The sequence below is a fragment of the Ictalurus punctatus genome, chromosome 24 (assembly GCF_001660625.3).
Source record: "Ictalurus punctatus breed USDA103 chromosome 24, Coco_2.0, whole genome shotgun sequence".
NCBI lineage: Eukaryota > Metazoa > Chordata > Actinopteri > Siluriformes > Ictaluridae > Ictalurus > Ictalurus punctatus.
In genome coordinates this window covers 13,350,343-13,366,131 of record NC_030439.2, presented here as the reverse complement: position 1 = coordinate 13,366,131, position 15,789 = coordinate 13,350,343, and the positions used below count along the sequence as shown (strand labels likewise).

The following is a 15,789-nucleotide window of genomic DNA, read 5'->3' as shown; positions in this document are numbered from 1 at the left end:
TTAAGAACTGCAGATACACCACTCCAAATGATCACGCTAATAACTCTCTCAATCCTGTGCTGTATTTTTTTGGGCAGCTTTTGAAAACACTCTGTGATAGACATGCCTGATACTGAGCACTGCATGGAGCTGTGAAAAATGTTAACACATCCTGCTGGATCAACAACAGGCTCTAATATAGCATGAATATGAACAGGTAAAGTCCAAGTGTTAACAGACTACAGTAATCAAAACTGTCTGGTTTTTATAGAAGAAAAAAAAATGATTCTATGCTGTCTCAAGGTAAAAACACTTCTTTCCATGGCCTACGCCATCAACAGAATAAAATGTTCTTACGTTGTCCCGATATCTGTTTTGAAATGTCAAGTGCATTTGAGTGGTGATAACTCCATGCAGACACGACACCCTTCATAATGCTGATCCAACATGACAGGTAGACAGCCTATAAGCCACTTAACACCATTAATTATAATTATGTCCATTTATTTCAACAGCTCACCGTGGTTTCAATGATGTTATTGAAGAATAAATGGGGGAGAGAACTAAAGTTCACTCAGGCCTGATAGAAAGTGGTATCACAGACATCTGCTTCACACATCAAAATAATAATAAAAAAATGATCCAATTTAATCATAGCAACACAAATCCAATGTAGAGGTAATAAATAATTTTTAAAAATCCCCATCCATCCATTTTCTACTGCTTACTCCTTTTCAGGTTCACGGGGAACCTGGAGCCTATCCCAGGGAGCATCGGGCACAAGGCAGGGGACAGGGTGCCAATCCATCGCAGGGCACAATCACATACACATTCACACACCCATTCATACACTACGGACACTTTTGGACATGCCAATCAGCCTACCATGCATGTCTTTGGACTGGGGGAGGAAACCAGAGTACCCGGAGGAAACCCCCGCAGCACGGGGAGAACATGCAAACTCTGCACACACAGGGCCACGCGGGACTCGAACCCCGGACCCTGGAGGTGTGAGGCGAAAGTGCTAACTGCTAAGCCATTGTGCGCCTTTTTAAAAATCCCATTACATCACGGTTATATAAAGGTTTTTATTTACTCACTATTCGTGTTATGTTTTAGGGATAATTGGAAATAATAATCGGTGTAAAATGTAATGCATGTGTAATATGCATGTAATTACTGAATAAGCCTACCCCATTGGACGCCAGGACATCCTCACTCTCCTCTTCTTTATTGTCGATCTGCATCTCAAAAGGGTTTCCTCCCAGAATATACTGCTCAAAGAGACACAGCTCCTCAGGGTCACTAGAGGTTGGCTGCCTGCTTGGGGACACTGATGGCGAACGACACTGGCCCATAAATTTAAACTCCTGCAACACAACAGTGTTTAAGTGTTTACTACGGTTATAACCAATATTATTAGCTTTCACTGTTTACCAAACCTTTCTTCAAATATATGCAGTAGGTAATTAAAAAGAACACTACTGTCCAACACAGAAAGGTCTTCTAAATATGCAAGGAAACATTAAATACGTGAGAATTATAGTTTCATATACTACACTGTCATGTGACTATCAATCAGCCAAAGTAGCAGTACCTGAGAAAGGCTTTAATCCAGTTAAAAACCTTTGAAACAAAGCTGGTTTGTTTGTCTTTTATACACAAACCCTAAGAAGCCATACATTTTTATCTTTTATTTTTTCTTGTTTTCTCGTGATCATGACTTAATTTTTCAGTGTACTTGACATAACGTTGTTTTTATTGTTCTGGGGCAGCAGAAGATTAGTGCAATCCTGCAGCATCATGGATGAACTTTGATCAGGGACTAACTCAAGCTGAAACAGCTCTATGTCTGTCAGTGATTGACAGTATCGGTGTCCGACGCTTGAGAATGAGGCTGCCAGGTTGACAAAGACGCCAACGTGCATGCAACACAAGCCCCATTCACAAGGCGTGAGATTTTCTCGTGATAAAATTACGTCGTGAGAAAACTTTTATGTCATTCTATGTCACTTTTATGTCGAGATCACAAGAAAATTAAGTCGCAATCACGAGAAAACAAGAAAGAAAAAAATATTAAGGCATGGCCTCTTAGGGCTTCCATACATTAGACTGAAAAAGTGCCTTTTTGTGTGGTTTATATTAACTATATACTTGTCTAATGTGAGCAGAGTCAAACATATATTGATAGATTTTTATTTCACATTAATAACCTCAAAACATTCTCCATTTTCCTTGACAGAAAGTGAAGGCGCTGCATCAGTTCATCTTTCAAGCGGGAAAATCGAGAGGAGATTACAGATTACTAAAGTGGCACAAGGGAAGAGGGTGGGGCTTTCAGGGTGTCAGTTAATATCAGAGAGCTCAAAAGACCTTTGTGACTATTGTTACAGGTTCATGTCGATTGCCTTATCTGCTGTTTCTATTGGGGGGTGGGGGGACTGCTCCTTTATTCTTGAGCTCGTGGCAGCGTACTCTGATATTAAAATGCAGAGTTCCTATGCAATATGAGTAAAGGTTTGACAGGTCAGTTTATAGCATTTTATTTATACAAACACTAAAACCAAAACAAAGATTATTTATGCTGTTTACATACTGCATACTACAGTTTACTGTTGGAGGTTTTAATATGTGTAGTATGGACAGTATGTCACAGATTGAGCCCTAAACACAAAACCAGCAGAACGAAGCACTGCATTTGTAAATACTCAGGTTAGCAGACCCTGGTTTAATCTGGGCAACATTCACTTAATCGAATAACCAGTCATTATTGTTTTATGATTATCCAAATAATAAAATAGCAGTATGAAAAGACTGATGAAAAGTCCTGCAACAATTCATTAAATGGGATGTGAAATGAATGCTGTAAAACAGGGCAGGCCATAAAAATCAAAAAGATTATTTTTTATCTTTGCCATTTATGCAGAGGCTTTATTCAAACCCAAAGCTGATGTTGTTTAGGGTTGAGTGGGGGTGGAGGGGAAGCTAAAGAAAAATAACCTCAGACCACAAACTGTTCATCTTTTTATTCATCCGAGTACTGATTAGATGTGGTCAGGCTAATATATATCTCATCATAACCTAATCATTCCAATCAAAATGCTCATGTTAAACGCACTCAATGGACCAATTCAGTAACAGAAAAAGGCCATATTTGAATAGACTAAGCATAGAAACGCTTGTAGATTTATTCATAGTATCCTCTGAGGAAAATATGCTTTCACTGCAGGCTATCTGGGCATGTACAGCAAAGTGCAAAACAAATCATTTTCTCAGTGACTGACATCACTGCGACCTCGGGAGGCTCAAAATGCTCATGTTCAAATAAACCTGACATGCATGTCTTTCCTCTTTCTCTCTACAGCTGAGAGAAGGAGATAATCCAAGCCAGGACTCAGTGTTTGGATACATTCCCACACCCATAATGCAGTTTTCTCTAATGTCCTAACCCAAGTTTAATAAAATCTCACAAAAAAAACAACAACAACAACAACAACCAGAAAACATAAGGGCCGGTTTGCAAGAGGGAATTATAATTTAGCATGTTGAGCTTATGTTCGTCAACACTAAGGTTAACAGAGCAGTCAGAATACTGCAAAACCCCCCAGAAGGCTGTCAACAAGTTTAATTAACGTCCATACGTACAGTAATTAACAATCACTTGAATTCGAGCACCTGAACGTGACCTCTGAAGTCATTTCTAATCTGAACGTCTGCCTCTAGTGCTATGCTGAGACTTACGTGAAGCTGAGTGATGCTGAAGTTGGACTTCACGGGACACAACTCCCATGTTTCATTCTCCAGAAACATGCGCAACTCCTCCAGGCGTGTTCTAACAAAGAAATAAGAGATGGGTGGATTTAAACACGTTCACCTTAAGAAACATATACATTTATGAATAAAATCATGGACACAGAGCAAAGGCAGCCAACTGTTGAAACAATGTGATCATCTTTTCTGAGAAAGAAAAGCACCTTGGTTGTGTTTACAATCACTCCTTCCCATTATGCTACAGACAACCATCACCACGTTTCTATCATCAATTAGTCAAAATGCTGGTTAGAAAACGTAGGTTAAACAAAATGCCCCGCAAAAACATGTATAGTCTACTCTGAAGCGGACATGAAAAAACGTCATTACCAAGATGACAACATTCACAAAATATGAAGGCTTTAAAAATCATACCTTTGAACCAATCCAGCTTAATGCGAGATGGTATATGATAATAATATTTACTATGACTTGACACCGTTCCACTGAGAAACATGAATGTAAAACTGCCGCACTTTCACCTGCCCTACTGAACTTTTATTATGCATGAGGTGTACAATTCAGCGTACTGAAGCGCAGCCTGAGGAGTAGGGCCGCTGTGGCTCAGGTGGTAGAGAGGGTTGGCGGTTTGAGTCCCAGCCCACATGACTCCACATGCCGAAGTGTCCTTGGGCAAGACACTGAACCCCAAGTTGCTCCCAATGGCAACTTAGCGCCTTGCATGGCAGCTCTGCTACTATTGTTGTGTGAGTGTGTGTGAGACTGGGTGAATGAGACACAATGTAAAGCGCTTTGGATAAAAGCACTATATAAGTGCAGACCATTTTAAATACTTGAAGCACTTTCAACACTTTCATAGAGATTGAGAAAAACTCATTTCACTAATGTAGAAGTGAAGGAGTACAATAGACTCAGTGGAGTACAGCGCATTTCATCAATGTTTGGACGTTGTCCTGATATGTAAGTAAATTCTAGTGCATGCATCAATAATTCTTTTGCATCCATATAAAAAGATGTGATCTTTACAGGCAGGTTATTGCTGGATAGGAGTTGAGTGCCTCTCTGTGTAATGACAGGAGGTTTTTTTTTTAATTTTTTTTACTGCAGTCATTATGCTGACTTTAGAATGTCGCTGCTTTTTTTTTTTTTTTTTTTTTTTTTTTTTTTTTTAGCACAAGACACATGTCTTCTTTTCTGTCAAATGAAAGACACTGCGCTGATGAGAGAATGGTGGTTTGTCAGCTTACACCATTTCTTACTGTCAAAAAACTGTCATTTAATTTATGTAAAACAAACAAACACCAACTGGTCTGACCTGCCTGGTGCATTCCTGCTTGGTGCATGCCGTTTGTTATACAGATCTGTTCTTGTCTTTGCTAATCATGCTAAGAATCACAATGGCACCTATCAAAATACATGAGAAATACAGCTGTGCTTAAAAGAAAGAAAGAAAAACAGTTTTGTTCTTTCATAATAATGCATTGGCATATTTGCATTTTATTTATTAATTTATTTATTTACAATTAATTCTTATATTTCTCTTCATCTCATCCCTCTCGCTGAGTTATTGTGCGATTTTTCTGGTCAATAAGGTTTGAAAATCTCGTTGTAGGTCAGTCCATTAAAAAAAAAAATTTGACTGTGTTATCTATTAGGAGTCTTAGTTTGTCATCAATCAACACAACAACCGACAAGAGATGTTCCTCAGCTGCTTGGTGTCTGGAAAGAAAGAAACAGTCGCCCAGCTGCTTACACAGCTGTACAGGAACAACCCCACCAACTCTGTCTCCAGGAAGTTGAAGAGAACATGTACAAGTCGTATTTTTGTAGAAATGTCACACAAAAACCAGTTGTATATGATCTGCATTAACATGCACAGTTATCGGTCTGGATACACCTACTGTAAAGGTACCTATGTAAAAAATGATGTGAATAGCACTTGCTGCCAAGGAGTACGTGAATCAGCAAATGCCAAAGAAATGTAATGAAAAGACGCACACATTCTTAGAAGACTTTTTGTCATTTCCGCCATAAGTGTCTCTATCTGCCATATGTGTCCTCTATCGATGCTTCTGAGAGTAATCTGAGTAAGAGATGACAGTTTATCATTTTTAAAAATGCCACCGCAGGACTTGAAAGATCTGCAGGGATTGTAAAATAATAACAAAAGATCTAAAACGCTCCCTCTCCGCTAGTAAAAAGTATCTGAACAGTGCTCCCAGTGTCAGCAGGGAAAAACAGGGATGAAGCCCACACTGCTCGTGCTCTTTCATCTGAAGGTAATATATTGAAGGCTGTATATTTACATAACCTCAGTGATCCCAAAAACTGTCACTGAACTGTCCAGTGGTCACACCAATTACATTGGTACCAAACCCTTTATTAAATTAAATCAACCTAAAAAATCAGCTTTACATAATCAGCCCCTGATGAGCTGTGTAACTGTGTACTGAAGTGAAGTCAACTTTGGGAGAAAACTGGGAGAGCATTCATGTTTGCATTATTAAGAATGACCTGCACAGTTAGAAATTGTTATAAGTGAACCATAGACCTTGTAATAGAGCTAGTAGCCAGTCTTAGACATTCCACAGTTCAGGGTCCTGTCATGAATCACCACTCTGGAACAGGCTCACTAATCTTTATTGCTGATGTAACTCATGATGGTAGCAGCAGAATAAATTCAGAAGTCTACAGAAACATTCGGTCTGCAGTGGGATGCAATACGACAGTGAGACAGCAAAAGACTTTATCAGGGGGAAAGGAGGAAGGTTTTAGACTGGCCAAGTCAATCACCAGACTTTGACCCAATTGAGCATGCATTTCACCTCCTGAAGGAGACTGAAAAAAGAAACCTTACAAAACAAACAACAACTGAAAGAAGCTGCAGTACAAGTATGGAAAAGCATCACAAAAAATAATGCCACAGTTTGGTGATGTCAGTGGATTGCCAACTTGATAAAGTTATTCCAAGTAAGGGATATGCAACCAAATATAAAGTGTTATTTACTTTAGGTTTAAGTGACTTTTGCTCACCTAAAAATTGGGTGGTTGGTCACCGAAGGTGCCATGTTCTTTTTTTCTTTTCTCTTTTTTTTTTTTTTTTAACACATCAAGATGTAAATATCAGTGTATAGCAAAAACAAAAGTATTGTTCATGGACCATACGCATAATACAAGATAACTCCTGTGCACTTGCTGACATCAGTTATTCATAAGACCTGAATGCTTGACTGAGGAGAGCAGAGATTCAGGTAAGACCATAGCTTGGCTAGCTCACCTGTGATAGTTCTTGAAGTAGTTCACACTCTGTCTCTTAATTGACTCCTGTAGCACCTCAGACTTGCTGCCACAGAACTCCTCTCCCACCTGCATTAGCCTAGAGACACAGACAAGAAGACGTAGTTAAAAAACAAAAAAGAGGACTGAATAGAACATGAGATAGCACACAAACATGAACAGTAATGGCTGACAGTAGGCTTTAGTTCTACAAGTCCTTATTAAGCCCACAGAGTTGTTTATAGCACATGCGACCAATGCGATTGCTATCGCTGCTGACCCATGAGCAGGGGTTACGCCGGTCAGCAAAACAGAGCCAAGGCTCCACACACTCAGCGGCCTTTTAATTAGATGCCTTGTAAAGAGGCTGAATGGAAGTTCTCCTTTGCTTTGGAACAAGTGGTTTCATTGATGCCCTATGCACCCTCCCTCACTGCTGGGTTAAACACACTGGGCCCAAGCAGACAAGTAGGCCTCCTGCCAAACCAATTAACACTAATGAGGACACAGCTTCCTACCTGCTAATAACGTCCAGCACCACAATGAAGTCATCATACTTGAAGTTGGACATGTCCGTCCCCAGTAAATAGGCTTTCACTTTCAGCTGGACGTCCTGACCATAGAAAAATAGTTAGGTGTGATCAGAGAGTTACTGAACAAAACAGAAAAAGTGGCAAAAAACATAACATGAGCACATTACTGACCTGCCAAATCCGGCTAAGGCCATGTTCAAGCTTTTTCTTCACATAGCTGTGGCCCACTGTAGATTCCTCTGAGCCTTCGGCGCTAGTACCATCTGCAGGAACAGCATCCAAAAAATCTTAATGAAAGATGACTGTAATTAAATTATTGATATAGAGTATCCTGCCAAGAAGTAAGCATCAAATACCTTCATGAGTGAGTGAGGAAAATAAATAAATAAATAAATAAATAAATAAGCATTCTAAAACCAATCTATCAAGTGTCACCCACTTACTATTCTTACTCTGACAAATTCTTACTGAAGAACTTGAAGAAAACTGAAATTGAAGAAAATGAAATTAATTAAATTGCATTATCCAAGCTAACTGTCAAAAATGAGAAATAGCATCTCACACAAACACATTACAGCATACACTGACCGGCACCTGCTACTTTACTGCAGACCTGTAATAACCCTGATGCTAAAAATCACAGCTTGGGCTATTCGCTAATAACATGGGAGCAGACAATGCCATTCTCTGACTTGCACCAGGCTGATTACAAGCAAAGGATCACAGCTGCCACTCAGCATCAGGAAAGCTGCCATTCTACTCTGACAAGCTCAGAATAAGAGAGAGGTGCAGCATGATTTTAGTGACAGCACTCTATATTCATGAGCATTACACAGAGACGTGAAGCTGTATCAGATCTTTAGTGTTTGGCAATAAAAAGGAACGCCTGAGAAGACCTTTCTTTCCTTAAGTACCCTACAACAACCCATTATAAATAAAACGGTCCCAAATAGAAATGAAATAATGTCTTGGTGGCAGTAAAAGTAAAATGTCCTGCAGAATCCTTCTACTTGCTGACTAGAGGTACAAAATGTCTTAGGAAAGACCACAACAATATAAAACAACCATTTCAAGTTGTGTACAGTTTACTACAATGTAAGGAAGAAAAGTGAAAAGGGAGAAAATAAAAGATTTTATTAAGATTTCATTTCAATTCCACTGAAAGACCCCCGGCCTGCTTCTACATTTATAATCTTATCTACTTATAGAAAAACAGGAAATTAGTGGCACATTTGAAGGAATTATACGTTTACAGTGGGAAATAACTTTCAGAAAGTAACCTAAATTACAGCATTTCAATGGCTGCTTGGTAAACTGTGTTCATGCTTTCTTATTGCAAAGATACCAAAGTATTTTATTAGCAGAAACCAAAATTTCTGATCAAAACCAGATTTCTCATCATTTCTCCAGAACTCAGCTATCCCAACATTTAACCGTTTTTTTTGATGGGCCGTCTCATATTTATTCCCAAAATAAGGACAGCCCTGCACTATACACAAGCCAGTGCTGTATGTAGGCCTGAGCTTTGTCTAACATAAGATTCCCAACATGCTCCAGTGCTGACGCCAGGTGGACGTAGCTCCAGGCCCTCGATGACCTTTTACTTGGACACAGCATGCATGTTTTATAAACTCTCCATCATTCATGGACAATTTCATCAGTGAGTCACAGAGGTAGAAAACACGACCAAAGCACACACAGGAAAAGAAATTTGGTAGAACATTTTTTCCGTGCATGTGCCAAGCAGAATCCAGGGATTACAGTCCTGCATTTAAACAACTGCTTGTACAACCTCAATTCACTTTGTTCACTTAAAAAAAAAAAAAAAAAAACCTTAAAATTGAGAGGCAAGTTCACCGTGCTCTGAGATCTTATGCAATTATAATGAAGCACAAAAGCATATGATTAGTTGGCATAGGAACTAGGTGACATGAAAATATTGGGATTATGAGAAAGGAAGTATGAGATGAAGGAAAGGTTTTATAAATAAACTAAGTAGCATGCTCTAATCTTGGCTAAGCAGGACTCCATGCAACCTCAGTGCAAACAGTGCAGACGGAAAAGAGGTCAAGACTGGAATAAAAACATGAAAAAAGCGTCTTAAGTGCTTATCTCGGAGTAGTTTCCTGGGAGTCGCTACAGCTGCTGTTGTATAGTATTATATTATCTGTAAGGAAGTACATCTCTGGTACTGAATAAACAAACATGTTATGTAAAGTTCTGCTTAGGGGAAATACTTCCTTAACAACATTTAAAGACATTTTGCATGGAGAGGCTTCTCGGTTTTAAATCCGATGGTATAACCCTCACAGACGAGCCCTGCAGTGATGCTGAAAATGCCCAAAGTGCTCTTTGCATCACCATTAATGCTGAAAGCACCAACTGACTGGAACTTAATCAGAGAGCTCCTGGCTCTTTGCTATGTAAAGCTTCGAGGGAACAAACTGAAAGCAAGGAAAATATCCATGGCAGCTTGCTCGCTCGCGCTCTCTCTCTCTCACACACACACACACACACACACACACACACACATTAAATGCACAGCTGGAATTTTCAGACAGAGGACAGGTCAGCTCAACTGGACACAGAGTTCCAGAAACAGACACAACACAATAAAAAACACAAACTGCACAACAGGTGAGACTCGTCCTGTTTATTTATTAAGGTGCTATCGTTTAAGGGGTCTGATCTCATTGTTGGAAACTACAACGATCAGCGATAACATTAAAGCCACCTGCCTAACATTGTGTAGGTCCCCATGTGCCTGCAAAACAGCTCTGACCTGTCGAGTCGTGGACTCCACAAGACCTCTGAAGGTGTGCTGTGGTATCTGATACCAAGACGTTAGCAGCAGATCCTTTAAAGCACACCTATTATGGTTTTGAAACATGCCTAATTTTGTTTTACAATAGATTTACATGCATCCAAGGTCAAAAAACACTTTAATGTGCTCATAATTTAAATTTCAGCATTACCTTTTTTTCCCCCCCAGTGTCACAAACGACTCGTTAAATGATCCATTTTTAAGGATTCATTCGAAACTTCTCCTTTCAGAGAGCATACTCTGCTCTGATTGGCCAGATGTCCCGGTCTATTGTGATTGGTTTAATGCTGTTAGCGTGTGTCGAAAAGGAAATGCCCACTACCATAATGAGTTTCAGCTCAGTCTGAAAAAAAATTAAGACCAGAGGCGGGGCTTTTTGTTCCAAACCTGCGTAGGTTATTACAGGAAGTAAGTCTGGAAATACTGACGACTCATTTCAGCTGTTCAGAATCGGTTCCTTCTTCTGGGAGTCAATAACTCCGTTTGTCGTGCGCTTTGATTTTTTAAACTGTGCAGAAGTTTTTACATTCACAAACAGCTCTACAACACACTACATGAAAGGTAGTATTTGAAAAACCATAATAGGTGCACTTTAAGTCCTGTAAGTTGCGAGGTGGGGCCTCCATGTATCGGACTAGTCTGTCCAGCACATCCAACATATGCTCGATCGGATAGAGTTTTGGGGAATTTGAAGGCCAAGTCAACACCTAGAACTCTCTGTCAAGTTCCTCACTCCAGCTCTGTCCTTTGGCTGAGTTTGCGTCTTACAGCTCAGTTGAGCAGCTCACACTTAAAGAACGATTTTGCTCGCAAAACAAATCGGACGACATATTTGGTTCCTTTCTTGCAGTCAGAACTGAATCAATTTCCACAAACCGCAATGGAACCACGCTAGAGAGAACCACCTCTCTTTTGATCTTGGACTGGTTGTTTTGGTCGACACCTGAGTGCGACTGCTGTGTTCTTACCTGCTTGAACATACGACCCCAAAGAGGAAACCGGGTTCGGTTCGATTCCAACGGATACATGAGAAAACACACTAAGTCCCTAAAGTAAGGACAGTGATTACAGCCATGAGCTCACACATGCTTCCTGGAGGATTTTAATAGAAACTACATCTACTGTATATCTACCTACTCAAGTGTGCTCCTTTTCTTAAATTAAGCATGCGCCAATATCAAGAGATTATTTCAACAAATGACACCATGAGTCACGGCTGTAGGGAAGAGAAAGAGAAAAATAGAAACAGGGAGAGAAGGTGCCTGTCTGCATCTGTCTGTGTCTCACACTGCTATAATAAGTTGACGAATACAGTTTTTCATAAGGGTAAGAGTCAAATTTGACCATCTCCATATGGAAAGTAAACATAATGAGAGTGGTTTCATGTGTAAAAACATTCTACTTTCTGTATTTGTGACTCACCTTCTGTTCTCTGTGTTAAAAGCGCGATTCAAATAAAATTGAACTGAATTTAAATGAAAAATGTGCAAACTTAAAGAGACTCACAAAAACGTGCAAGCTGATATATTCACAGTTTCCATGGGGAATTGTGTTTCTCGCCTGAACTATAAAACCTTGTCTGTTTTACATGGTTGCCTTGATGAATATGCAGTTTAGGACTACCTAAAAGTGCCAAACATAGGGTAGAGTGTATGCAAATTGGTTAATTTCTCATCAGAGCTGTGAGAAAATGACAATTGCTTATGTAAATTTGTATGACCGAAGGCAGGTATTACATTTATGGAAGCAGGCTTCCACCAGGTACGGACAAAATAAAAGCAAAACAAATTATGTTATTCAAGTTTTAAAGTTGTTCAAATTGTTTCTGAAAACAATGAGAAAGTTTGTTAAAAGTGTCTGCCACATGTTTCTAACTCTGATGCCAAAAGCATTCAAAAAGCCTATAAAAATATTTTGGTTTTTTTACATTATGAACAAAATTGTGTCTTCACTCTATTTTGCATTCATGTGGTAATTTGAATGTTTCTTGACACCGCTCAACATCTACAATCATGGTTGGCTTTAGCAGTAGTTAAGTACTTATCTTGTAATATTTCAGTGTAATAATTTGCATAATTGACTATTATTAAATGTCTTAATAATGCAAGATTAATCTGAAAATAAATAAAAGACATACAATACAGTTTAAAGTAATTTTGCAGTTGTCAACAATCAACTCACAGGGATTCATTTAATTCCAAGTCCGAAGATGTGAACAGTTCCGAGTAGAACGTCCACGTTGTCATCTAGTAATTACGTTATTTCTGACATGGCGTGAACGCAGCCTAATTATGCATGTGTGTGATATGTTTCCGTTAAAATTTCTAGAAGTCTCCAAGATCCAAACTCATCCTTGCCATTAAAAGCATTTAGTAACATTTAGAAAACACACACACACACAAAACTAATTCAACACAAACTGGCACTATTCTTTTGGGGCCTGTGTGTAGAAAACATAGACTACCTTTATTATACTCTAGTCGAAAGTTATAACACACCTAATTTTTTCAATCTCTACTCTTTTTTTGCCATTTATGAAATCAAACTCATCATTCTAAACTCTCTAAACTCCTGAGAGAAGAGGGCATGTCATGTCAGAGGTCGGTGCAATGATTGGGGTGGTGAGGTTAACTACTTGAAGAAAAAGAAGGTCTGATCCCCTGTGAATGAATAAGACGATTCCCTTCTATGACTCCTCATCAGTTCAGTGTTAATAATTCTACAGATGTGTCTTTTTTTCCCCCCACTCAGTGACCGAAAACAACCTTAAGAGTCTCCCACTAAATGCATTTCATAAGAATACTTTATAATGACATACTGCATAAAAATTATAGCGGACAAACCTCAGTTCTTTATAAATGGTCGTTTATATGGCGGTTATTACAGGCTAGTGGTTGCCTTAGGTAAATGCATTCGGGTAATTTAACATTTGTTCATTCAGAACTCCTAGCTCAAATTCCTATTATTGACAAAAACATTATTTTACTGTATAGAACCTTTATGTTCTATTACTAGCATTTTTTTTTTGTTGAAAAAAGCTTATTTATTTATTATTATGCAAGTCAACCGTTTCTGTTCGCTCATTCATTATTTCACACTCGTATTCACACTGTCATTCATTCGCTGGAGTGCAGCGCTTCATTTACTTGTGTTCTCACTAAGAGTGAGTAAATATATCATGCAAATTGTCTTTATTACACAGTTAGACTATAATAAACATGCATTCCCACTGTATATATTCAAGTTTATTAGCTTGGTGAAATAAGATTAGTGTGCATGAAGCCACTTTCCCCAGATTGGTTTTAAAATTAGCATTTTAAGAGATGTGAGAGAGACACGACTCAGTCTGTGTTATGCAACAGCCAAAGACCTTCTGCTATTGAGTTGTATTAAAAAAAAAAAAAAATGAGATAAATGTAAGTTGCTCTGGATAAGGGCATCTGCCAAATGCCATAAATGCAATGTAAATGTAATAACATTTGTATGCCATTTTCATAATGTATAATTCATATACATAATTAAATACATAATCTAAACTTTAGCTAAAAAAATTGATGCAGCCAAACACTGAAATCACATACTGACCTAACATTAACATACAGAAATGTATTTTGTATTGTATATAACGCATGTAAACTGAAATTTTCGGCAGAATAACAAAACCTAAGACAAAAAAAAAAAAAAAAAAAAAAGCCCTCATTCATGGGAAAACTGAAATCATTCAAAAATTCAACCCTGTACTCAAAAAACTTTCTGAAATGAGACAGAAATGGGAGAAAATGTTGATTGGACAGAAATGAAACAAAACCACCTCCCTCGCCATCTTCATGAATATAGGATATTAGAGAAGGAAACCCAACAACCGTCATTAGCATGGATGTAACAGTGCAAGGTTTGAGATTATTAGATAAAAACTTTGCAGTAAAATACTGTGGTTAATCCAAAATGGCATCTTCTGTTGTGGAAAGAAGAAAAATGAATGTAGAAGGGAAATTGGAAATAGCAGAAACATAAAGAAGTCGTCAAACAGAAAAATCTTTGCACACGGCTTAACCATGTCATCTGAAGGAGAATTTACAGCAAGTGATGACTATACCCTCAGCCATATCTTCACTCTCTTTCTCCATTTCCAAAGACAACCTGCTGATCTCTTCATAAAAACACCACAGAGCAATCCAAGAAACACCATCAATCTTAACTTCCAGTGGGTAATCCTGCAGAAAACAGCTTCAACAGCTAATCCTGAGAATTTTATTGGCTATTACTTTTAACCAGACAGGGATTTTTTTCTGAACATGCCATTGTTGCAGATTATGCGATGTGCTAAATTAGACAGCAAAGTCAGTCACAGGCCAGCAAAGGCAATTTACCTGTTGACAGCACTGCCAAATGAGAGGAGTAGACTTAACAAAGGCAGAGATAAATGCAGCAGGCACTGGCAGGCAACGAGAGGTGTAATTGTCAATTTGACATGGGATTGGTGCATTACTCAATGTTTTGCACGCACACGCATACCCAAGTGTGTGCTATTAAAATTCAGCTTTTTCAGAAGCACAAGGCAGAAATCATGATAAAAATCTAATGCTATGATATTACAGTTAGCATGCCACAAATCCTATGATAGACAGTTCAGAAAATGGCTTCTGGAAATTAGAATCTAAAGTGCATTGTTTATATTTATGACCATAACCATTTGGATTAATCTATTTATACACAAAGTTGTAAAACTATGGGTTTGTTTGAGAAAATCATTACCATCTTCACTTCTCTCTATTTTCTCCACACCATCAATGAGAGAGTGAGCAAAACAACACACCCCAGCCACTGACTGATCAGTTGTAAATGATCCTGGGTATATTTGCTTCTGAAATAATTTCACTCTGTATGACATCACTAATAAATTAATTCGAATGAAATCCATCAACCTATCAATAGTGTCAAGGTCTAAGCCCAATGACAATACAGTCAGACCATTTTGGAAAAAGCCGGTCAAAGTTACACTAAATTCCTCCTATGAAGGCTCACAGGACAGGGGACAGTGCAGAAAAGATTCAAATTAAGCCCTGCTACGTGAAGTAGCTTGAAATGTGCCGCATTATTTATGTGTTGACGTAATTTCCGCTGAAACAGGAAGTCAGGGCAGGACATAATGAGTGACTCCTCCCCCTTGTTACATAGCCAATAACATTTAGCTTACCTCACAGCCTGGGCTAAGCCGTACTTGACAGTTAGTACCATGGAAATATGCTGGTCACAAAGCCGCGAGATGGCACAAATGCCTTCTTCTTCAAAGTAAATGAATTCAAGCCATTTCCTTAACCAACTTACAGTTGGAAAACTGAAAAAAACATGTGCATTTGAACAGCTGAAGACATATTTACAACCAGTGCTTACTGATATGATTTC

At 38.6% G+C, this 15,789-nt stretch overlaps 1 protein-coding gene across 5 annotated transcripts in view; it reads right to left on the bottom strand.

Annotated features, from left to right (window-relative positions):
• Positions 1-15,789, bottom strand: part of vps50 (VPS50 EARP/GARPII complex subunit) — a 151,844-nt gene that overhangs the window by 56,180 nt on the left and 79,875 nt on the right. For all 5 annotated transcript variants that reach the window (XM_017454791.3, XM_017454795.3, XM_017454792.3 and 2 more), the window contains exons 14-18: positions 7,731-7,822; positions 7,545-7,639; positions 7,028-7,126; positions 3,721-3,811; positions 1,173-1,349 (exon numbers count right to left, since the gene is read on the bottom strand). In XM_017454791.3, the coding sequence (XP_017310280.1) occupies positions 1,173-1,349; positions 3,721-3,811; positions 7,028-7,126; positions 7,545-7,639; positions 7,731-7,822 (554 nt within the window). The remainder of the gene's footprint in view (positions 1-1,172; positions 1,350-3,720; positions 3,812-7,027; positions 7,127-7,544; positions 7,640-7,730; positions 7,823-15,789) is intronic.